The sequence below is a fragment of the Sus scrofa genome, chromosome 1, assembly GCF_000003025.6.
Source record: "Sus scrofa isolate TJ Tabasco breed Duroc chromosome 1, Sscrofa11.1, whole genome shotgun sequence".
Taxonomy (NCBI): domain Eukaryota; kingdom Metazoa; phylum Chordata; class Mammalia; order Artiodactyla; family Suidae; genus Sus; species Sus scrofa.
The window spans coordinates 74,044,273-74,071,902 of record NC_010443.5 but is presented as its reverse complement, the minus strand read 5'-3'; the positions used below and the strand labels follow the sequence as shown (position 1 = coordinate 74,071,902).

At 38.9% G+C, this 27,630-nt stretch overlaps 1 protein-coding gene and 1 pseudogene across 2 annotated transcripts in view; one reads left to right on the top strand and one right to left on the bottom strand.

The window, feature by feature from the left end:
• The window catches only part of SEC63 (SEC63 homolog, protein translocation regulator), a 75,178-nt gene that overhangs the window by 6,703 nt on the left and 40,845 nt on the right, over positions 1-27,630 (top strand). Inside the window, exons 2-3 of one of the 2 annotated variants that reach the window (XM_001925479.7) lie at positions 19,536-19,635; positions 25,834-25,948. In XM_001925479.7, the coding sequence (XP_001925514.4) occupies positions 19,536-19,635; positions 25,834-25,948 (215 nt within the window). The remainder of the gene's footprint in view (positions 1-19,535; positions 19,636-25,833; positions 25,949-27,630) is intronic. The other variant, XM_021090779.1, reaches the window with a different exon arrangement.
• Positions 17,792-18,830, bottom strand: LOC110256579 (annotated as a pseudogene).

The following is a 27,630-nucleotide window of genomic DNA, read 5'->3' as shown; positions in this document are numbered from 1 at the left end:
TTTTCTTTCTCTTAAAGCTGTTTGGTGATTGGCATAATAAGAACATATTAACTTTTATTGTTTTGGTGCCGAGTGCAGGGAAAAGGAGGAGATGAACATTTTTGTTTAAAATGAAATATTGGTTGTATCCATTGATTCAGTTTATCTAGATGATTTCTAATTACAATAGAGTTGATTAACTCAATCACTGGTTGAGTGGATGTTTTAAATGGAAAAAAAATTGGCTAGTTATTGGCTTTGTGTTCAAAGGAGTATATTTTATGGATGCTCATATTAAACTTAGAATATATAGTCTTCCTAAGATTTTAGATTTTGAAGGGATATTAGAGATCTGAGAAGTTTGAGTCCTTTTAAACTAAAGTCACATTCCCTCTCTGTTCTAACTGGACAGAAAGGGTATCAGAAGTGTAGCATATATACACTTAAGTCCCACATAATATAGTAAACCAGCTGGGAAATTGGCAGTGTGAATTAGAGTACAACATTTAGGTTTTATAAATGTGGGACAAACATTGGATTAGTAAATGTATTATATAAAAGTGTTTTTATTTAAAAGGTCATCTTACATTCTTGCTTGATCTTGGAGAACCTGAAAACAAAGATAGGTTTATTTTCATTTTCTTAGTTTTTTGTTTTTGTTTTTTTTTTTTTTTCTTTTTAGGGCTGCACCCACGACATGGAGGTTCCCAGGCTAGGGGTCAAATTGGAGCTACAGCTGCTGGTTTATACCACAGCCACAGCAAAGCAGGATCCGAGCCGAGTCTGTGACCTACACTATAGCTTACAGCAACGCCAGATCCTTAACCCACTGAGCGAGGGCCAGGGATCGAACCCGCAACCTCATGGTTCCTAGTTGGATTCTTTTCTCCTGAGCCATGACGGGAACTCCTCTTAGATGTTTGTTTGTCATACTTCTTATTCACAAATAAAGACAGTCATAAAAAATATATTCATATTGTACTTGGACTTCCTTTTTACAAAATTTTCTGTTACCAGAATTTATTGTTGAGAAATGTTTTACACCATCTCATCATCACATTGTTTGTTTGAAAGGCATTATTTTTCTTTCTCTTACTAAATGAAACCAAGTCCCCCTAAAAGCCAAGTTCCTGCGCCAAGTTTATAATTAACCTTTCAGTCCAAAACTTCATTCCCTTTCTGTCCTGCACCTGTTCCCCCAGGATTGAGGTATATCAGAGAAAAGGGGGCATTGAAACTGAGCAAGACCTTGTAAGATCTCCCAGATACAAATGCCCCCTCCATGTCTCCCATTTCTTGTTTGTAGAAAGACTGTAGTCTCCTAGGCCTTCCCTGGGTTCCAAGGAGCAGGCATAGGTTGTTACTAAGTAGGGAAGTGAGGGAATGTAGAAGCAAAAGAAAAGCGGTTAAACAAGAATAGTTATGACTATAGTTGGGATAAAACAGAGTCCTAGTTCCCCTTAAGGGATATACAGAACAAGGATTTCTTTGACTTGTTCTTCAGGAACTAAGGATCCTCCCCCCCACCCCCACCCCCTTGCCGTGCAGAACATGAGGATCCCAGACTGGTTGGATCCCAGAAGGTTGCTGATTGAGATTCTTGAAACACCACCATGTTACCTCATCATCAGCCAGTCAGAAGAAAGCTATGCATCCTGCAGCCCTTGCCTCCCAATGTTGCCTTTAAAACCTCTTGCATGGGAGTTCCTGCTGTGGCGCAAGTGGATCAGTGGTGTCTTGGGAACTCTGGGGCGCAGGTTCAACCCCCAGACTAGCACATTGGGTTAAGGATCCAGTGTTGCCCGCAGCTGTTGTTTGGGTCACAGTTGCAACCTGAATCTAATCCCTGGCCAGGGAACTCCATATGCTGCGGGGAGCCAAAAAACAAAATAAAACAAACAAAAAACCCTTGCCTGAAAACACTTGTGGAGTCTGGGTCTTTTAAGCATCACATGGCGCCTGCAATAAATGTTATACTTTCTTGCATTGCAACCTGGTGACAGTAGATTGGCTTTGATGTGTGGTGGGTGAGTGACCTGAAAGTTCAGTCCAATAACCTAAGCTGTTCCTTACATTTGGGAATTATTTGTGTCAGTATGGATGAAGGAATTTTCTCATATGGATTCCAGATCTTTTTCACTTTAGATTTTTGCCTGTTTAGTTAAATCTAGTGAGCATTCACTGTTTGCCTGTACTAGGAGCAGTAGACAATACAAAGATGAATGCAATATAAATATAGTCTTTTTTTGATAGAGTTTATAATCTGGGTGGGGTGGGAGAATTAAGATTAGACAAATGCACAAATTGTATCTGAAGCACAGCAAAGCGTAAGAGAAGTGAAAACATACTATGGAAGTTAGCTGGATAAAGTATTTGCATCAAGTTGGGGGTGATAGTAGGTAACTAGAGGTGAGGAAAGGGCTCTTTAGAATGGGTTGATTTTTTTATTTTATTTTTTATTATAGTTGATTTACAATATTCTGTCAATTTCTGTTGCACATCCATATGCATTCTTTTTTCACATTATTCTCCAAATTCCATGGCAAGTGATCAGATATAGTTTGCTGTGCAATACAGCAGAATCTCATTGCTTACCATTCTAAAGGCAGTAGTTTGCATCTACTAACCCCAAACTCCCAAGTCCTTCCTCCTCCCTCTTGGCAACTGCAAATCTGTTTTCCATGTCCATGAGTTTGTTTCTTTTCTGTGGGAAGTTCATTTGTGCCCTATGTTAGATTCCAGATATAAGTAACATCACATGGCATTTGTTTTTCTCCTTCTGACTTACTTCACTTAGTATGAGAGTCTCTAGTTCCATCCATGTTGCTGCAGATGGCATTATTTTGTTCTCCTTTATGGCTGAGTAGTATTCCATTGTGTATATGTGCCACATCTTCTTAATCTATTCATCTGTTGATGGGCATTTAAGTTGTTTCCATGTCTTGGCTATTGTGAATAGCACTGCAGTGAACATAGAGGTGCATGTATCTTTTTCAGTGAAAGCTTTGTGTGGATATATGCCCAGGAGTGGGATTGCTGGGTCATATGATAGTTCTATATTTAGGTGTTTTTGTTTTGTTTTGTTTTTTGTTTTTGTCTTTTTAGGGCTGCACCCATGGCATATGGAGATTGCCAGACTAGGGGTTGAATTGGAGCTGTAGCCACTGGCCTACACCACAGCCACAGCAATTCTAGATCTGAGCTGCATCTGTGACCTCCACCACAGCTCACAGCAACGCTGGATCCTTAACTCACTGAGTGACACCAGGGGTCGAACCTGTGTGCTCGTGGATACTAGTCAGATTCGTTTCCACTGAGCCATGACAGGATCTCCAATGTATTTAGTTTTCTGAGGTACCTTCATACTGTTTTCCATAGTGGTTATATCAGTTTACATTCCAGAGTGGGTTGATTTTGATTGGATTGTCAAAAGATGAGAAAGATTTAATGGGTGAAATAGAGAAGGGAGGTGCAAAGAAGAAATTACATGAGCAAAAATATAGAGGCTGGAGAGCATGAAACATGTTCAAAGTACAAATCAAATCAATTGGAGCACAGTTTCACAGAGTGAAAAAAATGTGAGAAAAGCCCAGAAAATTTGATTTAAGTCATATCAAGAACCTTGTATGTCTAGCTGAAGAGTTTGTATGTGATTTGGTTGACCAAATGTCAATTTGAACATTACAAGTTAATGTAATAACATCTTGTAGATTAAGAAGCAGACAGGAGAGAGAGTTCCCTTGTAGCACAGTGGTTTAAGGTTCATGTGTCATCACTGCAGCATCCCACGTCACAGTTGTGGTGAAGATTTGATCCCTGGTCCAGAAACTTCCACATGCCATGTGCATGGCCGGAAAAAAACAAAAACAAAAACAAAAAACAGACAGGAAATAATATGGGCCTGAACAATGGTGGTGGCAATAGGAAGGTAAGGGACATACTTGAGATATTACTCGATATATTACTTTTTTCTTTGCAAATTTTTATTGTGGAGGAATATGTATAAAACAAAATTTGTAGTTTTAACCATTTTTTTTTGTCTTTTTTTTTTTTTGCTATTTCTTGGGCCGCTCCCACGGCATATGGAGGTTCCCAGGCTAGGGGTCGAATCGGAGCTGTAGCCATCGGCCTACGCCAGAGCCACAGCAACGCGGGATCCGAGCCACGTCTGCGACCTACACCACAGCTCACAGCAACGCCGGATCGTTAACCCACTGAGCAAGGGCAGGGACTGAACCTGCAACCTCATGGTTCCTAGTCGGATTTGTTAACCACTGCGCCACGATGGGAACTCCAGTTTTAACCATTTTAAATATACGGTTTGGTAGTATTAATTATATTCATTGTTGTGCAACCGTCATCACTATCTGTTTCCAAAAATTTTTTACCACCCTAAATAAGCTCTGTACCTATTGAGCAGTAACTTCTCATTCTTTCTTTTCTCCAGCCCCCAGTAAACTCTTTTTGTCTCTATAAATTTGACTATTTGGATATTTCACACAGGTGGAATCATACTGTATTTGTCCTTTTGTGTTTAGCTTATTTCCTATTAGCATAATGTTTTCTGGATTCATTCATGTTGTAGCATGTATCAGAACTTCATTCTCCTTATGTCTGAACAATATCCCATTATATGGATATACCACATTTTTATTCACTCATCTGTTGATGAACACGTGGGTTGTTTCTATTCTTTATCTAATGTGAATAATGCTACAGTGAACATTGGCATACAAGTGTTAAATGTCTGAGTTCTTTTTTCAGTTCTTTTGGGTCTGTTCCTAGGGGTGGGGTTCCTAGGTCATACTGTAATTCTGCTTAGCTTTTTTTTTTTTTTTTTTTTTTGTCTTTTGTCTTTTTGTTGTTATTGCTATTTCTTGGGCCGCTCCCGCGGCATATGGAGGTTCCCAGGCTAGGGGTCCAATCGGAGCTGTAGCCGCAAGCCTACCCCAGAGCCACAGCAACGCCGGATCGTTAACCCACTGAGCAAGGGCAGGGACCGAACCCGCAACCTCATGGTTCCTAGTCGGATTCGTTAACCACTGCGCCACGACGGGAACTCCCTGCTTAGCTTTTTGAGGAACTTGCTGAACTGTTTTCCACAGTGGATGCATCATGTTACATTCCTACCAGCAATGTATGTGGGTTCCAATTGCTGTACATCCTCTTCATGTCTTATTTTCCACACACACACACACACACACACACACAATTAGTCATTGTAGTAGATGTGAAGTGGTATTTCATTATGGTTTCGATATGCATTTCCTTAATGGCTAATGTTGCTTAGCATTTTTTCATATGCTTTTTAGCCATTTGTATATCTTTTTTGTAGAAATGTCCATTGAAATCCCTTGAAATTTTTGAAATTTTTACTTTTTTAGGGGTGGGAGCTCTGAGGCATGCAGTTGCTTGATATGGGATGTCAGTTCCCAGACCAGGGATTGAACCTAGGCCATAGTGGTAAAAGTACCCAGTCCTAACCACCAGGCCACTAGGGAACTCTCCTTTACCTTTTTTTAATGGCTGCAGAAGTGGCGTATGGAAGTTGCTGGGCCAGGGATTGAATCCGAGCTGCAGGTGTGGCAGCGTCATATCCTTAGTCCACTGTATTGGGTTGGGGATCAGACCCACAACTCTGCATCAAGCTTAGCCACTGCAGTTGGATTCTTTTAACCCACTGCACTATAGCGGGAGCTCCCCTTTTGCCCATTTTTATTTTTAGTTTCTTTTTACGGCTACACTTGCAGCATGTGGAAGACCCTGGGCTAGGGGCTGTATTGGAACTGCAGCTGTTGGCCTCTGCCACAGCCACAGCAACTCCAGATCCGAGTTGTATCAGAGACCTACGCTGTAGCTTGCGGCAACACCACATCCTCAACCCACTGCAAGGCCAAGGACCGAACCACATCCTCACGAACACTATGTCAAGTCCTTAACCGGCTGAGCCATAGCGGGAACTCTGCCCATTTTTAAATTGAGTTGTTTATCATTTTCATGTTGAGTTGTAGGAATTTTTCATATATTCCAGATATGGATTCCTTAGTTAAATAGTTTACAGATAAAATTTTTTCTCATTCTGTAGATGGTCTTTTTGCTTTTTTGATTATATCCTTGATGCATAAAAGTTTTTGATTTTGGTGGTGGTCCAATTTATCTTTTTTTTCTTCTGTTGCTCATGTTTTTGCTGTCATATCTAAGAATCCATCGGCAAATCAAAGGTCATGCAAATTTACCCCTATGTTTCTTGTAAGAGAAATACAGTTTTAGCTCTAACATTAATTTTGAGTTAATTTTTTTTTTTTTTTTTGGCTTTTTGCTATTTCTTGGGCCATTTGTGTGGCATATGGAGTTTCCCAGGCTAGGGGTCTAATCGGAGCTGTAGCTGCCGGCCTACACCGGAGCCACAGCAACGTGGGATCCCAGCCGAGTCTGCAACCTACACCACACTCACGGCAACGCCGGATCCTTAACCCACTGAGCAAGGCCAGGGACCGAACCCACAACCTTATGGTTCCTAGTCAGATGCGTTAACCACTGCGCCTTGATGGGAACTCCTAATTTTTGTATTCAACGTGAGGTAGGGGTCCAGTTTCATTCTTTTCCATTTGGAAATCGAGTTGTCCAAGTACTATTTGTTGAAGAGACTATTCATTTTCCATTGAATGAACAACAGCGTTTTCAAAAGTCAGTTAGCTGTTGGAGTTCCTGCTTTGGCACAGTGGGATCATTGGCATCTCTGGAGTGCTGGGATGCAGGTTCAGTCCCTGGCCTGGCACAGTGGGTTAAGGATCTGGCAACAGGTTGCAGGAGCAACTTGGATCTGACCCTTGACCTGGGAACTCCGTATGTTCTGGGGAGGTCACAAAAGAAAAAAAAATGAGTTGGCTATAGATGTGTGGATAGTATCTATTTTCATGGGATAATTTATTGAACATAGTTTACCAGTGAGGACCTTTTAATATTAGAAGGCCAAGTCCTTGACTTCTTTTCCGTTCCCACTTCTTCCCTTTGGTGATCTCCTCTAGTTTCAAGGAAATATCTGTGTGACTTATCAGGCTTATATTTCCCAAACTTATATTTCTAGTCTAAAACTCTCTTTTAACTCCAGAATTGTATGTATTGTAAGTGCCAAGTACACATTTTCATTTGCATATCTAACAGACATCTTAATATGCACAAAACTGATTTGATTTATTTTTGTCTCCACTCCAACTTTTTTTTTTTTTTTTTTGGTTGCATTTGAAGCATGTGAATGCGTGAAAGTTCGTGGCCAGCAAACAAACCCGTGCCACACCAGTGATGATGCTGATCCTTAACCCACTGAGCCACCAGGGAACTCCTTCCCAACCTTCTTGACCTATAGTCTTCTCCATCTCAATTCATCACATCTGTTTCTTCACCTGTTCAGGCAAGAAGTCCTGAAGTTATCCTTGGCTCATTGCTTTGTCTGATGTGCCATTTTCACACTGGTAGTGTCTCTCGTTGGCTCTACCTTCAAATATATATCTAGACTGGCCATTTCTTATTGCCACCTCCACCATTGTGGTTTATCGCCTGGATTATCATTAGTCCTCTAACTAGTGTCCTTGTTTCTACCCTTGCTTCTTGCAGTCTACTCTCAAAATAGTAGTAGAGTGATCCTTGTAGAGCTGAAGGCAACCTGTGTTACTCTTCTGCTCAGAACCCTTTAAGGCTCTCCCCTCTCAATTGCAGTAGAAGCTAAAATCATTAGAGTGGCCTAGGAAGTCCTTCATGATATTTTTATTTCATTTCTTAATACTTTCTCTCTTGTCCTTTCCATTCCAGTCACACTGGCTTCTCTATTGTTCTTTTTTTTTGGCCTTTTTTAGGGCCACACCTGAGGCATATGGAGGTTCCCAGGCTAAGGGTCGAATCAGAGCTACAGCTGCTGGCCTACACCACAGCCACAATGCCAGATCTGATCCGCACCTGCGACCTACTCCGCAGCTCACAGCAATGCTGCATCCTTAACCCACTGAGTGATGCCAGGGATCAAACCTGTATCATCATGGATACTAGGTAGATTCATTTCCTCTGAGCCATGATGGGAACTTCCTCTTTGCTGTTCTGAGAGCACAGGAGGGAGGCACACGCCTTTTGAACCTTTATAGTTGCTGCTTCCTGTGCCTGGAATGCTTTTCCTTTAGATAGCCATATTACTGCCTTCCTCATCTTTATGTCCTTGCTCAAATGCCGTCTTCTCAGCGATGCCTTCCTTGAGCAACGTATTTAAAATTAAGTTTCTTAGTTTGATACTGCTCTCTTCTCCACTAGAACATGAGAGCAGGGGTTTTTGTTTTGTTTTCTGCTGTATCTTCAGTGTCCAGAAACATCTAGGCACATAGTAGGTACAAATCACTATTTATTTATAAAGGAGTTCTCTACATTCTTTTCAGATATTTATATAGTGCCTTCTATATTCTCAGCAACTGGAAAGGGGAGAGGTGATATATATATATGAGATAACAGTCCCTGCCCCCAAGGGTTTGAGGACATATTGATTAAAAATTGGCTTTAATACTGGTTGCTGAAGAATAGTGGTGCCATCCATGCAAACTGCTGAAAAGAATGTTTAGTCCTATTTCCTGTTTTAGAAGGGAGCTTGTAAAAATGTTAAAAAATTTAAATTTAGTGATTCTACTTCTGGGACACTGTTCTAACGATATAGTTTTAAATACTAATAGAACCAAAGAGAAATACTGTGATATTGTGACTTACGTAAATGACCAGATATATATTCTTATGTATATTTAATCTTTGTCTACAGTTCCTGCTTACTCTTGAAATTTCCTAAGTGTCGAAAGTGATATAAAGGTGTCTTTTTTTTTAAGGGCCACACTGGCTTTATGGAGGTTCCAAGGCTAGGGGTCGAATCAGAGCTGTGGCCTCTGGCCTACACCACAGTCACGCAATGCCAGATCCAAGCCAAGTCTGCAGTCTATACCACAGCTCATGGCAACGCTGGATCCTTAACCCATTGAGCGAGGCCAGGGATCGAACCTGCATCCTCATGGATACCAGTCAGATTCGTTTCCGCTGAGCCATGATGGGAACTCGTAAAGGTGTCTTTTGTTATGTGAATGAGATGACTTTTGGAATCATCTAAAGAAGGACTCTGCTGGTCACCGGGAGAACCAGCTGTATGACTGATTAGAGGAACTCTGAGCCCTATCCCCCGATCTTCAGGGAGGGTGGAGGCGCTGGAGATGGAGCTCAGACGCCAGTGGCTAGTGATTTAATTGGCCATTCCTGTGATATGAAGCCTTATAAAACTCCAAAAGGATAGAGTTTGGGGAACTTCTGAGTTGGTGAACACACGGAGATTTTGGAAAGTAGTGCATCCATAAAGGGCATGGGAAGCTCCTTGCCCTTTCCTCATACCTTGCTCTGTCTTCCATCTGGCTGTTCCTGAGTTGTATCCTTTTATAATAAACTGGTGATCTTGTGAGTAAAATGTTCCTCTGAGTTCTGTGAGCTGCTTTAGCAAATTAATCAAACCAAAGGAGGAAGTCGTTGGAACTCCCAATCTGTAACCTGGACTTGTGACTGGTGTCTAAGGTTGGGGAGTGTGGGTGTACGGTCTTGTGGGACTGAGCCCCAACCTGTAGGATCTGATGCCAACTCTGGGTGGATAGGGTCAGAACTGAGTTAATTCTCAGACATCTAGCTGGTGTTTGAATTACTCATTGGAGATGTGGGGAACCTCCCCACCCCTACATTGGAAATTGAGTCTCAGAACTGTAGATGCCCATGATACCAAAAAATTAGAAACAGTTTGTGTAATTATAGAATCGTAGGTATATTATGGTGTCTTAATTCATTTGGTTATTAGTAGTTATTAAATGATATTTACAGTGAGTTTCTAAACATGGGAGATATTTAGAAATTAAAATATTTTTAATATTTATATTAAAAAGTTGTAAATTATAGGCAATGTGATTTTAACACAAACTTTAGCTTTGTGTATTTGTGTCTCTTAATTTATACACTGGTACATTATAGAGTGCTACTCTTAATTAGATTTTGTATGTCCTCTTTGTTCTCGTGTCTGAGAAACTATCACCTGGGCATCTGCTGCATTTGGGAGGAATTGTAGATGTCATCATTACTGCAGAACTGTCCTTGAGGGCCTTGATTGAGCAGCCCCTCAGCCCTCTAACTGAAGGAAGTACCTTACTCCTAGAAGTTAGTTGCTGGAATTTCCTAGTTTAAATATGACACTCACTTGGAGCACAATGTAATTTTTTTTGGAATTCTCTACCATCTTGCACATCTAGTTCAGTTTAAGAAATATAACTTGAAATGAATCATTCCAACTATTGAGATTTTCCTTCTTTTTTTATTGTTATCTTCTTAGAGACAAATACCTCATAAAAGCCCTTATATCCTACAGATACGAAGAATGGTTCTGCTACAAGTTGAGCTAACACAAACAAAAAAGATCTGCTAGCCCCCCCCCCCCATTTATGTGCTACACTCTAATTCTGAAGTCCTTGCAGTAGTTTCATTTGTAGTACTTTTTTTTTCTTGTCTGTAAACTTTGTTTCACCAGATTTTTTATTAGAGGTATCACCTAATCATTTATTTTTAGCTACTCCTTGTTCCTAAATTTTTTGACTTGGATTTCTTCATATTACATTTTCTGCTTAGGAGATATAGCCAGGCCTGGTTAAGTTAATGAGAATATGGACACAATTTATTTTAGCTGCTTTTGAGACTTGTCCAGGCAGTTTAACTATTCTTTGATTAAGGCAGGCGATTAAAATAACATAATTAAGTGCATAGGGCTATGAATTTAAACCTGGGCACAAGACCCAACTGTATTCTTTAGTGGTTATTTCTGATTCCTTTGGTACCCTTTGCAACTTTGGGCACATTATTTAACCTCTCTGATCCTCAGTTTTGTTTGTTTTTTTTTTGTTTGTTTTTTTTTTTTTTTAAGTATAATGCATGCATGCATCCATACCCCCAGTGTCGTTTGGAGGTCTAAATGAGATAATTCAGGCATTCAGCAAATATTTATTAAGTGCCTACTATTTGCCCGGCGTTAAGTTAGGCAGTAGAACATACGGGTGAACAATATAGACAGGATCCCTGTTCTCTTGACTCTCATATCTAGTGGGGTGGGAGATAATTGATGTACTATGTATAAACAATCAAAAAATATCAGTGATAAATATTGTATAGAGAAGTGGAATGTTCAGAGAAACTTTTCTTGAGAAAATTTCTTCAAGCCAAGTGACAGAAGGGAGCCAACCCTTCAAAGATCTGAATTGAATGAAAAAACTTTTTTCAAGTTGGGGAAACAGTTGTGTACAGAGTCTTAAAGGCAAGGAAGAATTGAATATATTCCAGAAACAGAGAAGACCAAAGTGGCAGGAGTGTGGCAAGTGAGGAGAAGAATCTGGGATAAAGTCAGAAAGGGAGCTGGGGTGCTGATCATGTCTGTAAGCCAGGTGTGAAGCTTGGGCTTTGTTTTGGCTGCACTGGGAAGCTCTAAATTTCTAACGGAGAAGTTGACAATGTCTCCTATTTCTTAATGAGGTGGGAAAAAAAGGTTTTTGGCCAGCTCGAATATATATCCTTTTCAGGATGAAGTCATATCTACTTAAAATGTTTAATTGATACATTTTAGTTGCATATTTAAAAATCATCTACTACAAAATGTAGGACTTGAAAAATTCAGTTTTATCCCCTTATATTTCAGGAAACAATTATTGTTCATACTCATGTGTTCAACCTCAGTGTCTTTGTAATCACCAGAGCTATTTTATGACATAGTCATCTAAGAGGTTTTTTGGAATGTATACATTTTTATCTGCATTTGTTTGGGATATGGTACTTTTGGGTTCACTGGAAATTTTATTTCAAGCTACATCTGTAGCATTATGTAACATTAGGTGTTTGACCATCCTGTAGACATATATTTTTAATCTCCATAATGTAACCGCTTTTTTTTCAGGTGTTCTTTACAAAGTTTGCTTACAGTGACGGCTGACACTTGTAAGATATACTTCCAGGGATAATTGTGGAATATCTAAATTTTTTATTTTTGCCTTCAGAGGCCCTCTAAGTATGCCAGAATACCATTAATTGAGATTGTTGTGGGCTGTCTTCCTCTAGCTTTCTTTGTTTTGTCTTTTAAAATAATCAAGCCCCCAGTCTCCCCCTCCCTCAAGGTGTTCATAAGTACTCAAATAAATAGTGATTCTCTTTGCCTGCCGGAAAACTTATAGGGGAATGGAAAAAAAAGTAATTGTTGCCGTATCACCCCCAGCCTTTCCTTTCTTCTTTCACTCCGTAACATTCAACTTGCTTTCCATGACCCCTCTATAGCTGTGTGTTTTGGTGTGTGTGTGTGTGTTTAATATTGTCTCTAGTGGGGAGACGCTTTTGGCATCTAGTGGATAGAGACTGTAATGTAGCCAAATAACCTCTAATGCACAGGACAGCTGTCCACAGTTTCGTAGTCCAAAATGTCAGTAGTGCTGGGGCTAAAAATCTCTGCTCTATGGTACTTGTTTCAGTACTATAAAGGGAAAATAAAATTGAGGTGGGTAAGTGTATGCTATAGTTGGTATGTTGCTATCCAGTCAAGTACCAGCTGAATAGTTCTTGATCTATTTGAACTGCTTGGTTTGTATTGATTTGCACTTAACGTTGCACTTACATAGTCTTTCGGCATTTGGTATAGAGGGTTCTGAACTTTGGTGGTATGGTGGTTCTACTCTGATCCAAATTGTTTTCAGTTGCCTTCTGGGTTTCCTTCTCCACTGCCAGTGTATGCATAGTGGGTAGGGGGCAACTGAACTTCGGGTTTCTGAAATCCTTCCAATTTAGGTAATCTGTGATTGTGTGTACTGGGTAGTGGTGATAGTGAGTAGTGTTTAGTCTAGTCAAACCTCTACCCCAAATCTAAATGGTTCTGACTTGAGAATGACACATCATGGCTAAATATTCAGATTCAGATTAAGAGCATAACAGAAGCTTTAGTTTCTTAGTCTTTTTTGAGATTAGGATGACTAGGTTTTGGTGGTCTAGAGCAATGATTCTGAATTTTTCATTTCCAAATTATCATTTTCATGCCTTTTCTATTTTAAAGCATCCTGGGAACTAAACTGCACTACATAGTGAAATGTTTCCTATTTTTTAAATTAATAATTTAAATTAAGAATTTTAAGTTAATAATTGGCCCAATAATGAGTGAACCAGTATCATCACATTGAGGTAATATATTCTCAACTAGCTGCAGAGAGAATTTGAGTAGCTGGAAAACTAATGTATAGTCTCTTCTAGACTCTTTGGAATATTGAATATAAGCTTTTGATTCTTGTTATTACTTTCTTGGACATCTTAGGGATTTAGGAGTAGTTTTAGGAGTCACTGAATTTTGGAAAGAAGTGTGGTAGATTTTATTTTCTTTAAGGTAAGTTATGTTATCTGTATCATTAAGCTTTATTAATTTTAGTAATCTGTATTGCAAGGCATGTTCTTAAAATTTATGTCTCAGTGATTTTTATAATCCTTGAAATATCAAAATGTCTGTTGATATATTTATTTGAACTGAAAAATGAAGTCAGACTTTTTTGGACCAGGTTTGATTTGCCTAACTGGTTTAGCAGTGAGGACTGCCTTTACCAATTAGGTTATACAGCATATTTTTTCTATAAATTGAATGATTTACGATAATCTGCAGTTTCAGGTTTTGACAAAATGTAAGGTAGAAGATAATGCTCTTCTGGTTATCATTGTGTCATATTGGCAAAAGTGTGTACTTTTTATTTTTAAAAATAAGTTTTAGTCTTTAGAGTTTTAACTCTTTGAACATATGAGATATTTACAAGTTGCTTGTGGTGAAAGTGTAACATATTTTACTCTTATTTTAGTAATATATCAATTCGTAATATTTAAGTTCCCTTGCTAACACACACACAGTAGCATTAGAAATTTTAACATGTATGGTGTTCACATTGTGGCTCAGTGAGTTAAGAACCTGACATAGTATCTGTGAGGATGTGGGTTTGATCCCTGGCCTTGCTTAATGGGTTAAAGATTGGACCTTGCCACAAGTTGCAGGGTAGGTCACAGATGCAGCTCAGATCCAGTGTTGCTGTGGTGTAGGCCTACAGCTCCAATTCGATCCCTAGCCCAGGAACTTACGTATGCTGCAGGTGCCACCTTAAGAAAAAAAAAAAAAAGATGGAGTTCCCGTAGTGGCTCAGTTGTTAACGAATCTGACCAGGAACCATGAGGTTGTTGGTTCCATCCCTGGCCTTGCTCAAGGATCCGGCGTTTTCGTGAGCTGTGATTAGGTCGAGGATTCGCTCGGATCCCGCATTGGTGTGGCTGTGGTCTAGGCCAGTGGCTACAGCTCCAATTAGACCCCTAGCCTGGGAACCTCCATGTGTCGCGGGTGTGGCCCTAGAAAAGACAAAAAAAAAAAAAAAAAAAGACAAAATCAAAAAACAAACACACAAAAGAACAAAAAAAAAAAAAAAGAAAAAAGAAAATTTAACATGTAAAACCTTATGATGTTAAACTTTACTATGATAAACTTACTTGTGTTCTTTGGTAATATGTGCCATAGCATTTAAAAGTGAAATGTCTTGAGGACTGCAACTTACTCTATGGAAAGGGGAGGGGAGGGAACTAGAAATAAAGGCAAGACTTGCAAAATGTTAATAGATTTAGGTGAAGGATATTGTTCATTGTAATATTCTTTCAGTTTTTCTGAAGGTTTGAAAATTTTTAATATAAAATTTGGGGGAAAAAGTCACAGGGAATAAAACAAATTAATTTTAAGAGGTATGTGTCAGTATTATAAGAAATGATTTACTGGGATAAAAATATATTACATTATGGTAAAATTATATGGGGGAAGTAGAGTGAAGGGCTTGTTCATGAATTCTTATAAATGGATGAAGGTGGGTATGAAATTGCTATGGTTTTTAGATTTCATTGGTACAAGAGAAGGAACAGTTTTATTTTAAAATGTCAATTTGTTTTAAAAATGACATCTATTGCAACTCTTCAAAATTACAATGAAAATTTTGGATGCCAAATTAGAATTCTACAAAAAAGTACATGATTTAAAAAAATTCTTTTGTGATAAGCAGGTACACAGGTCTGGCTAACATATTTTCAGCTCTTCAGGTTCTAGGAATATGGTGCTAAGAGTTCTCTTGGTTATGCTATGGACTGGCAGGTCATTCTGCATGACAGATGGATGTGACTCCTTTAGGCAAGGCACTGTATAGCTTATGAAGCACAACCATAATAACCTGCCCCCAAATCCGGACTACTCCCACAGACATATAAACTTTATTTTCAGCTGCTAAGGGCAAGCAAAATATGTTGTTATGTCATTTTTTTAAATCACAGAATTGTTTTATCACCTTGTAATTTCCTTTTTCTATAAATGTGAATAATTTCTTTAAAAACTGTATCATAAGTTAATGATATTACTTAGGTAATTTTTGCTCGCTGTGAAACTAGTAATTTTATAAACTAGAAGTGTATAAATGAATTTCTTCTTTTTCTAAGTGTCTTTTATTTATTTTTTTCTTTTTAGGGCCGCATGTGCAGTACTTGAAAGTTCCCAGGCAAGGAGTCGAATTGGAGCTGCAGCCACTGGCCTGTGCTACAGCCATAGCAATGTAGGATCTGAGAGGAGTCTGTGACCTAAACCACAGCTCATGGCAACCCCAGATCCTCAACCCACTGAGCAAGGCCAGGGATTGAACCTGTGTCCTCATGGATCCTAGTAGATTCATTTCCGCTGAGCCACAATGGGAACTCCCATTCCAAATGTCTTTTAAAAACTGTCTGGAGGGACTTTGTAATAGTTTGACTTGAGGTCATTCATGTAGAATTTTGGAATATGTGCTATGAGTGTTTAGTTGTACTGGATGTCACTGTGTTACTGTGTAAACCATACCCTATAGTACTTATTGATTGACTTAAATATTCTCATAAAATGTTAAGGTGTTAATTTTGGATGTTAGAATGAGGCATACAAGGTGCATGTACACATTGTGCAAGACTTTGGGGGCTGAAAGCCACGTGTACTTTCTCTTGAATAGAAATATTGGGAGAATATCATTCCTTGGAATAGATAAAGCTATCTGGTTAATAAAGAGACTTCAGAATTGTTCTTATAACCTTATCAGATATTTCCTTGGTTTTATACTTAAAATGGGAGACTGTGGAGGCTTAATTTAATGAAATACAGATTAAAAAATCAGTGGTAGTTTCAATATTGTCAATAATTTAACCGGGAAAATCAGAAAATTGACATGATTGCATTTCGTTTTCAGACCTGTTCAAGTTTTGTCACTTGTCTTAATGATGTCCCTTATAGCAAAAGATCCATTTTGCAATCACACATCACATTTAGTTGACATGTTTCTTTAGTCTTCTTCAATCTGGAACAGTTCTTCAGTTTTTCCTTGACTTTGAGGACACAGGCTGATTATTTTGTAGAGCGAACCTGAATTTTTGTTGTCTGATGTTTTCTCATGATTAGATTCAAGTTGTGTATCTTAGAGAAGAATTTCACAAAACTGATTCTTTGTTCTTCTCATTGCATTCTCTCAAGTGCTATATGATTGCATTTTGTCTCATTGCTGGTGATGTTCACTGATCACCTGATTACTATTGTGTCTGCTGGATTTTCTGAATTAGTTTCCTATTGTTGCTTTAACAAACCACAGCACACCACAACCTTAGTAGCTTAATATAACACAAATTTATTCTCTTATGGTTCTGGAGGCCAGAATTCCAAGATAGGTTTTTCTGGGTCAGTGATGGTGTTGGCAGGGCAGGTTCTTTCTGGAGGGTTTAGATTGGAGTCCTGGTCTCTTTGAGCTTCTAGAGACACCCTGTATTCTTTGACGTGTGGCCCCTCCCTCCATTTTCAAAGGACCTCTCTCCAACCTCTGCTCCCATTGTTATATTCTCTTCTCTGTCTTTGACTCTCCTGCTTCCTTATAAGGACCCCTGTGATTATACTGGGACCACTCAGATAATATAGGATAATCTTTAATTTAGTCACATTTGTGAAGTCCTTTCTGCCATGTAGGATAATATGTTCACTGATTCTGTGTGGGATATGGTGGACATCTTGGAGGGGGGCAATTATTCAGCCTATCACACTTCCCCACTGTAAAATCATTCTTTCCCTTTCGTAAGATTTTGTGGGAAGATACTTGAATCTCTGGTTCCTGTTAGTGGAGAATGCTGTTTAGAAATCAAGAGCTGAATGCTAGATGGGCTGTTGAGATGTCATTGTTTCTAGGCTCACTTAATAGAGTTAGGACATATGTATGCATGTATGTAGATCTACATCTGTATTTCTCTATTAAAAGATATTAATCAGTTCATACCGATACTTTCAGTTCCAGTCCCACACCACAGAGTTCATTCATGTTTTCTAATTTTTCATATATGTAACTCCTTGCTTTGACAGTGAAAAACTGATTCCAGTTATCCTTAATTGTTAACTTACTTGATCAGTCCCCTACATATTACCAGTCTCCTTTTCTGCCACCACTCCTTCTGCTACATGGATCACTCTTCAGAACATATGGTTCTGATACTTCCTGCCACATAGCTCTCTCATGGATTCTTTCCTCAAAGCATGGTGATAACAGGGTAGTTGGACTTCTTACATGGCAGCTTTGGAACATTCTATTATATGCAAAGATCTTTTACTAATCTGACATCTCATTTAAGGACTTTGGTTTTATAGGTTTTTTTTTTAATATTGTGAAAAAATTTTTATTTAATATTAGCCAGCTGGACTCAGTTTAAATGATCTTGTTCTTTTGGCAACATGCAAAGCATCATAGTCAGGAACCAGTCAAACATATACTTTCTTCTCTCCATCAGGCCTGATCCAGGGTGTTGACCTTGGCCTTATCAGTGATGTAGAGCTTCTTCACAGTCTGTTTGTTCTGGTGCTTGTTGGCTTTGGTATCCTTAATGAACACAAATGTGTTGCTGTCTCTGTCTCCTTCCTGGCCACTCAGTGCTCAGGGGGAACTTGAGGATGACATAGTTGTTAAGATTCTTGCTCTTCCAAGCATAATTGGGCTGCCTTTGGAGTGTCTTGGGCCACCAGAAGGTGCGTTACATGCAGATCTTCTTTTTCCCTTTTTTTTTTTTTTTTTTTTTTGTGGTTATGAATGCTTTTTTGCATTGTTGCCTTTTTGGCCTTCCAAGCTTTTGCTTTGCCTTTGGCTTTGGGAGTGGCAGGGGCTTCTTTTTTGCTTTCTGCATGTCATCTTCATAAAAAGGTAGATTTTTATTTTAAAACTTACTTAAATTTTTTTTTAACTTTTGGGGAGTTATTCAAACCAAGTGATTGTGGTGAGCTTAGTAAAATGATATGTTATATTTTGGCTTTGGTTTAATTCCTTTTTAGTTGAATTACAGATTTTTTTTCCTGGGGACTAAAATAATAACTTTTGTTATAACTCTTTTATTTATTTATTTTTTGTTTTTATTTGCCATTTCTTGGACCGCTCCCGCGGCGTATGGAGGTTCCCAGGCTAGGAGTCGAATCGGAGCTGTAGCCACCAGCCCATGCCAGAGCCACAGCAACTCGGGATCCGAGCCGTGTCTGCAGCCTACACAACAGCTCACAGCAACACCGGGTCCTTGACCCACTGAGGGAGACTGGGGATCGAACCCACAACCTCATGGTTCCTAGTCGGATTCGTTAATCACTGAGCCACGACGGGAACTCCTTATTATAACTCTTAGATAAACCTATTTTAACTTCTTATGGGTTTGGGTGACTTCTCATTTAACATAATTATTTTCATGTTCAAAGACTGTCATTTCTGCTTAGCTTCCTTAATAAACTGTACATTCCAACTATTTTATACTTTTGTTTACTTCTTATAGCAGAAGGGAAAGGAGGAAAGAATTTTTTAGAAATTACTGATTATGTAACTAATATTTTGGATTCAAGTCACTTTTTAAGTTTTTCAATTAGAATTTGTCTCACATGAAAAATGGTTGCCTGGTAGTTGAATAAAATTTTCCAGATAGATCATTTGTTCTAAGTGGTAGAAAATTTGGCTTATTTGTGAATTGTTCTTTTTTTTTTTTTTTTTTTTTTTGTCTTTCCGCTATTTCTTTGGGCCGCTCCCGCAGCATATGGAGGTTCCCAGGCTAGGGGTCCAATCAGAGCTGTAGCCACCGGCCTACGCCAGAGCCACAGCAACGCGGGATCCGAGCCGCGTCTGCAACCTACACCAAAACTCATGGCAACGCCGGATAGTCAACCCACTGAGCAAGGGCAGGGACCGAACCCGAACCCGCAATCTCATGGTTCCTAGTCGGTTCGTTAACCACTGCGCCACGACGGGAACTCCTGTGAATTGTTCTTAAAAGGTTTAAATAGCACTTTCATGTTCAAATAAAATGTTAGCATGATAACGAAGGCTAGTATGGTGTTAATTCTAGTTTTGCCTTCATTGTGAAAATGGTTTAACTTATCACCTTATTTTTCTTTTTGTTGACAGAGCAAAATCGGTTAAAGAATATTAGAAAAGTATATGGAAGATGTATGTGGTATCGTTTACGGTTATTAAAACCCCAGCCAAATATTATTCCTACAGTAAAGTAAGTAATTGGTTTCAATAAAAAATCATACTTTGTGCTTACTCTTTGCTAGGTATCATCTAAAATAGAGGTATAATGATGAATAAAACATGTGTCTATAAAGAAATTGTAGCCTTAGTAAGGCTAAGATGTGATTAGTAAATTTGAGAGCAATGTCAAGAGTGGTTTAGAAGTTCAAAGGGGAGAGAGCATACTTCTGACTTGGGAGAGGATGGGGAGGAGTTCAAATCTTGAAGGAAGACCTCACATATCTTGTGTCAGGATTTGAATTTTATCTTAAAGACTATGGGGAAATCTTTAAAAGATTGTCAAAAACATGGAAGTGACACAGTCAAGTTTGCATTTCATGAAAATTGAATTTTATGGAGCATAAACTATGTGCCAGGTGCTGTGCTAGGGTTTTATATGCTATCTCATTGATTTTATATTAAGTTCAAGGTTGATGTTTTTGCTTTTTCTCAGATGAGGGAACTAAGAAGATGAGGTAACTTGACCAAGTTCCTACAGCCAGAAGTGGTGAAAAGGGGACCTAGTTCCCCTTTACTTTGGCAGACTAGTCTGCTTAAACAGGCCATTAGCATGTTTAATTGGAGCAGGTGTCTTTGGTTTTGCAAGGCTGTGGGGTATGCTGATTAGAGCCTAGGCTTTGGACCTTCACCCTGAGTCACTAGTTTAGTGGTAGAAAGTAATGGGAGGCAAAAGAGTTGCTATTATTGGAGGACTGTATCCTGTGAATTACCTACATGTTATCTATCCATTATTAGGAGGGCAAGACCTAACAGAGGAAATTAGTAAAAGTAGAACCAGTTTTTTTTTTTTTTAAGGGCTGCACCCATGGCATATGGAGGTTCCCAGGCTAGGGGTCTAATTGGAACTACAGCTGCCATCCTACACCACAGCCAGAGCAACACCGGATCCTTAACCCACTGAGCAAGGCCAGGGATCAAACCTACAACCTTGTGGTTCCTAGTCAGATTCGTTTCTGCTGCACCACGATGGGAATTCCGAATGAGTTATTTTTAAATCTTGGTTTAAATTATGATAGTTTTCAATATTTAAGGGGGTTTAAATAGTTTTCTTTGTGAAGTTTGACTATGGCTTAGTTCTTTTGTAGAGGGAGGGAAAGCTTAGCTTTGGTGATAACAGTTCTTCAGTGGTGTGAAACTAAAAGGCAAAATTGATGTTTCAAGAGTAGTTTCACATTCATTATTTCTTCTTTGCTGTTGCTTCTCATTTTAAATTAAACTTTTATGAGGCAACAGTGCAAATATTTTTGGCTTTCCAGTCTCTTATTTGTTGGACTTTGTGGGTATCTCAAACTCAGTTTTCAAGAGAAAAAACCTAACTCTGTGCTGTTTTTATTAGTGACTAGTAAAGAGATTTACTTAAATAGAAGTACAGATCAATGGATGTTTAAGTAAGGAAGAATTAAATAATACTGGTAAAAATTTAGATAAGGTCAGAAATTATCAAAACCTTTTTGCTACTTTTTTGATGCAATTTTATTATTATTTTTTATAATGATCATAACAATCTAATTTCACAGGATTTCCATCCCACAGCCCAAGCATATCCCCCCACCCACCAAACCTTCTCCTCCAGAGACCATAAATTTTTCAATATCTGTGAATCAGCATCTGTTCTGCAAAGAAGTTCAGTCTGTCCTTTTTTCAGATTCCACATGTCAGTGAAAGCATTTGATGTTGGTGTCTCATTGTATGGCTGACTTCACTTAGCATGATAATTTCTAGGTCCAACCATGTTGCTAAAAATGCCGGTATTTCATTCTTTTTAATGGCTGAGTAATACTCCATTGTGTATATGTACCACATCTTCTGGATCCACTCCTCTGTCGATGGACATTTAGGTTGTTTCCATGTCTTGGCTATTGTATATAGTGATGCAATGAACATCGGAGTACATGTGTCTTTGCGAGTCGTGTTTTTTTCTGGATAGATGCCCAGGAGTGGGATTGCTGGCTGAAGTGGTAGTTCTATGTTTAGTTTTCTGAGGAAATCTCTATACTGTTTTCCACAGTGGTTCCACAGTGGTTTACAATCCCACCAACAGTGTACTAGGGTTCCTTTTTCTCCACACCCTCTCCAGCATTTATTGTTTGTAGACTTTTGGATGATGGCCATTCTGGCTGGTTTAAGGTGGTACCTCATAGTTGTTTTGATTTGCATTTCTCTAATAATGAGTGATGTTGAACATCTTTTCATGTGTTTTTTGGACATCCGTATGTCTTCTTTGGAGAACTGTCTGTTTAGATCGTCTGCCCATTTTTGGATGGGGTTGTTTGTTTTTTTGGTATGGAGCTGCAGAAGGTGTTTATACATTTTGGAGATTAATCCCTTGTCCTTTTTGCTACTTAATCTTGAAGTATCCTTTCAAAATTAAGCAATCATTGTGTAATACTCTAATTTCTGGAAGCTGCTTCCAAAATGACTTTTAAAGTATGCTTAAAGAAAAAACACAAGGAGTTCCTACTGTGGTGCAGTGGGTTAAGAATCTAACTGCGGCAGCTCAAGTGCTGTGGAAGCTTGATCTCTGGTCCAGCACAGTGGGTTGAAGGAAGAAACCACAAGACTTCAAGTTAATTACTGAAGCCATAAGTAGAGAAAATGCTAATCTTTTCAAAGAAACTAAACATGCTTTTAAACAATCGGTGGGGAGTTGGAGTGGAGTTCCCACTATGGCTCAATGGGTTATAGCCCAACTACTATCCATGAGGATTTGGGTTAGATCTTTGGCCTTGCTTAGTGGGTTAGGGATCTGGTGTTGCCATATGATGCACAGGCCTCAGATGTGGCTTGGATCCTGTGTTGTTGTGACTGGTGTAGGCTGGCAGCTGGAGCTCCTTTTTGACCCCTACCCTGGGAATTTCCAAATGCCATGGGTGCGGCCCTTAAAAAAAACAAACAAAAAAAGAAGCAGGGGGGAAAAATTGGGAAATAAAGGAGTTCCCTGGCGGCCTGGTGGTTAAGGATTCATACTGTCACTGCTGTGGCTCCAGTCACTACTGTAGTGCAGGTTTCATCCCTGACCTGGGATTATCTGGATGCCATGGTGAGGCCAAAAAAAAAAAAAATTGGGCCCAGAGTGTGATGTAATCCATTATATTTCTACCTTTGCTTTAGGAAATCAGAGCATGGTTTTCTTGGTTGTGGTAGTTTCCATCAGCCTAGGGATTCTGTCATGAACCTCTCTTCTCCTCCCTTGATTCTTTGGCTCAGAGAGCCAGATGCTACACATAGTGCATCTAACATGGGATGTAGGATAGGTTAGGGGTTTGATCCCTTTCTCTTCTACCCTTGTTTGCTTTAAAAATTTTACTTTAGTGATTTTTAATTTCACCTTTATCTTTGTTTTCTGAGCTTTGTAGCATTTTTGGAAAATTGGCAAAATGTGGCATTATTAAATTTGTGGAAATAGAATATATTTAGCAAACTTTAAGTTTGAATCAGAAGTTACTATTTTATTTTTGTTATTCATTCAATAAGTATTTATTGAGTGCCCAGTATGTATGTGTCAGGTATCATGTACTAGGTGCTGATATACTGTGGTTAACAGGTACTGGCAAGTTAATAAATAATGATAATAGAGTCTAATGAGGGTTGTGGGAGGAGGGCGTGCCAGCCATGAAAAAGCAGAGATAGGGCTCTTAACTCTGGCTTGAGACAGAAGGCTTCCTTGAATAAGTGAGGTCCAGGCTGAGAGCTGAGACTTGGGTGAGAGTTACTAGTAACAGCCAATAACTACCATGAATTGATTGTTTACTATCTGTGAGGCACCTTCTAGGTGCTTTATATACCTAATCTCTAATTCTCAAACCCACCCTAAAAGTTGGAAACTGAGCTGTAAAAGACTAAGCAACTTGCCAGGATTCCTTAGTTAATAAGTGGTAAAGCTGGGATTTGACTTCAGGTAGTTTTGCCCCAGAGCTTGTGTTCTAAACCACCTGTCTCTAGATAGCGAGGTAAAAGTGGGAATATTCCAACTAGGGCTCCCTCTTTGTCTCTGGGCATACAGACAGTATGAAAAGCAGCTTGCAGTATTATGTCTTTTATAAGGTTTAGAGCATTAGTTTGGCCAGATGGAAAGAAATTTGCAGCTGAGTGCCATCTGTGTTTGTTAGTCTCAGGTTAGTCAGAACTGAATAAGATCCTGTCCATGTGCTCAAAGAGTTTTGCAATGAGTCAGAGGAGGAAGATCTTGTGCTTCTTTGTGACTGAAACCGTGTTCTCCCCATTGATCCTCTTGACAGCAGTTAAGGATTGCTTCTTGGAGGGTAGATAATCTGAGTTGTCTTGAAGGATGAATATAGTTTGGATATGCATAGATAGGGAGTGGAAAGACCCAAGAGAGCAAAAGCATGGTGGTGGGAAAGACTTAGGGGACTTTGGGAGATGGGGATTTAATTTTGTTTGAAAAACCAGAGTGATCAGAGTTAAGGAGGTGTGTTGGAACTGGATCTCAGAAGCTTATTCCAAGTCAACACGTTTAAGCTATGTTCCTACTAAGAGACCTTAAACACATGGAATGCTTTCTTTCAGTATTTGAAAATAAGTTGCTTTAGTTTTGTTTGATTAGACTTATGATTCGTTTATCTCTCTAACAATCCCTACTTAATGTAACAAATTGTGTTACAAATGGTATAAAAAATAAAATTATTCAGGAGTTCCCGTCATGGTGCATCGGAGATGAATCCGACTAGGAACCATGAGGTTGTGGATTTGGTCCCTGGCCTTGCTCAGTGGGTTAAGAATCTGGCATTGCTGTGACATGGCTTGGATCTGGTGTTACTGTGGCTCTGGCATAGGCAGCAACAGCTCCGATTAGACCCCTAGCCTCAGAACCTCCATATGCCATGGGTGTGGCCCCCAAAAAAAGACGAAAAATAAAAAATAAAAAAGTAAAATAAAAATAAAATTATTCACTTCTCTTTTTAATTTAACAGTAATCTTCTGTAGCAAGTAATTTTAATGGCTAGATAGTATTTCTTTGTGGATATACTGTTATTTATCTTTTGATGAACATTCATGTGTATGTGTTTTTCGCTCTTTACTTTAGAAACTTAATTTCTTTCCTTCTGAATTTCTTAAAGTGGAGTAGATTGATTGTTAAAAAGGTATATACTTCTTTGGGGCATTTGTTATTGCCAGATATTCCTTCAGAGTGTAGAGTGTATGGGAGCCCATTTTTTTTTTAGCCTCTCCAACACTAGTAATATCAGTCTTTTAAATATTTTTACTAAATAGAACATATCAAAGAGAAAAAATCAGGTTTTTTCAAACTATATGTTCTTTTATATTTTCTTTAACTTGTTAGGCACATCTTTCTATGTCTATTAGCTAAAAATTTTCCATTGTGTGACTATAACTTGGTCTCCTATAATTGGTTTATTTGATTAGTTCTCTGTAAATGGACATTAAGGTTGTTTTCAAATTTCTACTATTATAAATAAGGCTGTTTATTTATTTTGCCCAATTGACCTATTTTTGGTAGTTTACTAAAAGTGTAATTACAAGGTCAAGAGCAATTCTTTTTTACTTTAAATGGTTAACTGAATACTAATATATTTTGATCTAATGTCGGGGGTCCAAAAAGTTTTAATGAGGTGAATTAACTTCTTACCAAAAATTCTGCAAATGGTAACTGAGAGAATATTACACGCCAGGCACAGCTTTATTCTAGAGAACTTAAAGGTGAAAAAAGACACTGTCCTTGCTGTGACAGCTTACAACTCAGTGATTATAGAATTTGAGTCTAGGAGTTCCCGTCGTGGCGCAGTGGTTAACGAATCCGACTAGGAACCATGAGGTTGCGGGTTCGGTCCCTGCCCTTGCTCAGTGGGTTAAGGATCCGGCGTTGCCGTGAGCTGTGGTGTAGGTTGCAGACGCGGCTCGGATCCTGCGTTGCTGTGGCTCTGGAGTAGGCCGGTGGCTACAGCTCCGATTCAACCCCTAGCCTGGGAACCTCCATGTGCTGCGGGAGCGGCCCAAGAAATAGCAACAACAACAACAACAAAGACAAAAGAAAAAAAAAGAAAAAAAAAAAGAATTTGAGTCAATACCACAGTGGTAGATGAGACTGCTTTAGATTGTTTTATGCCTTGATCTTGCCATACTGTCTTTAGAATCTTAAAGGAAAACCATGTAGATATATTTATACTTTACTTGTCTTTTTTCTGAACAGGAAAATAGTTCTGCTTGCAGGATGGGCATTGTTCTTATTCCTTGCATACAAAGTTTCCAAAACAGATCGAGAATATCAAGAATACAATCCATATGAAGTATTAAATTTGGATCCTGTAAGTAGTATTTTTATATAATGTACATTATTTTTTAATGATCCTATGAAAATACTAAAGGGGTCCACATTCTAAAAGAAATTGAGCTGTACCTAAAGAAATCAGACTCTGGTCAGTTAAAATAAGATAACTAGTCTATTATTATTTTAATGTATTTATATTTTTTAAACTATAGATGTTGATTGTCATCCCATTAAGGGTTGGTTTATAATTGCTAAAATGTAAAAATATTTGAAGATGAGATAAGTTAGCATATTTTAAAAGGTTGGTTTAATGCAAAGTTAAAACCATGTGGTTTATTGATGTTAGTTGGATGATGAAAGGCCCTGTGTCAGTTGACACTAAAGTAGTGTGTTAAATCTTTATGCCTAACAAAGAACTGGTGTCCCTGTCATAGAAATTCAGGTTAACCTTGAGTGGTTAACCTTGAGTGTACCTCTTAGGTGACCTTCTTGATTAAACTTGATTGATGGGTCACAGTAGAAAATTAAGTCTTTTATCAGTGGAAAGTTAGAACTGAAATGAATGCTAAAGATCACCTACTCTTTTTTTTTTTTTTTTTTTCTGTTGGAGCAAATGGCCTAGAAAATTTGTGTCTTGTTTGGGGTCCCATAACTTCTTAGTGGTCAGGCTGAATCTGGTGCTCTTTTCATTTTTTTCCCCCCATAATACTCTCTTTTACTTCTAGTTTCTGCTTAGTAGATGGCTTGGTCCAGAGATTCATATAATACAAAGTAAGGAGTGTATTTATCTTCTAGTTTTCTGCTTTGTGGAAGAAAAGTTTACATATTGTCTGAATTTTCTTACTGTGATGATCATGACTATCAAGAGAGTTTTTGTTTTTTTTTTTTTGTTTGTTTTTTTTTTTGTCTTTTGTCTTTTTGCTGCTGTTGTTGTTGTTGCTATTTCTTGGGCCGCTCCCGCGGCATATGGAGGTTCCCAGGCTAGGGGTTGAATCGGAGCTGTAGCCACCGGCCTACGCCAGAGCCACAGCAACGCAGGATCCGAGCCGCGTCTGCAACCTACACCACAGCTCACGGCAACGCCGGATCCTTAACCCACTGAGCAAGGGCAGGGACCGAACCCGCAACCTCATGGTTCCTAGTCGGATTCGTTAACCACTGCGCCACGACGGGAACTCCTCAAGAGAGTTTTTTTAAGATTAAAATGTTTGGGAATTCCCATCATGGCTCAGTGGTTAATGAATCTGACTAGGAACCATGGGGTTGCAGGTTCGATCCTTGGCCTTGCTCAGTGGGTTAAGGATCTGGCGTTGCCGTCAGCTGTGGTGTAGGTCGCAGGTGAGGCTTGGATCCCACGTTGCTGTGGCTCTGGCGTAGGCCGGAGGCTATAGCTCTGATTCGACCCCTAGCCTGGGAACCTCCATGTGCTGCGGGAGCAGCCCAAGAAATGGCAAATAAATAAGTAAGTAAGTAAGTAAGTAAATAAATAAATAAATAATGTTTGGAGGCAATTTACTGCCATAAAAATCAGTATGAGAAATTTATTAATGGAAACTAGTTAGGAAACAACTAAGGTAAACTTACTAAATATTTCCTTAATATTAAAATATTAACAAGCAGGTGAAACCAAATATTCTTAAGGTTTCTTTTTCTTTTTTTGGCTGCACTTGCAGCATGTGGAATTTCCTGGGCCAGGGATGGAATCTGAGCTTTTGTGAC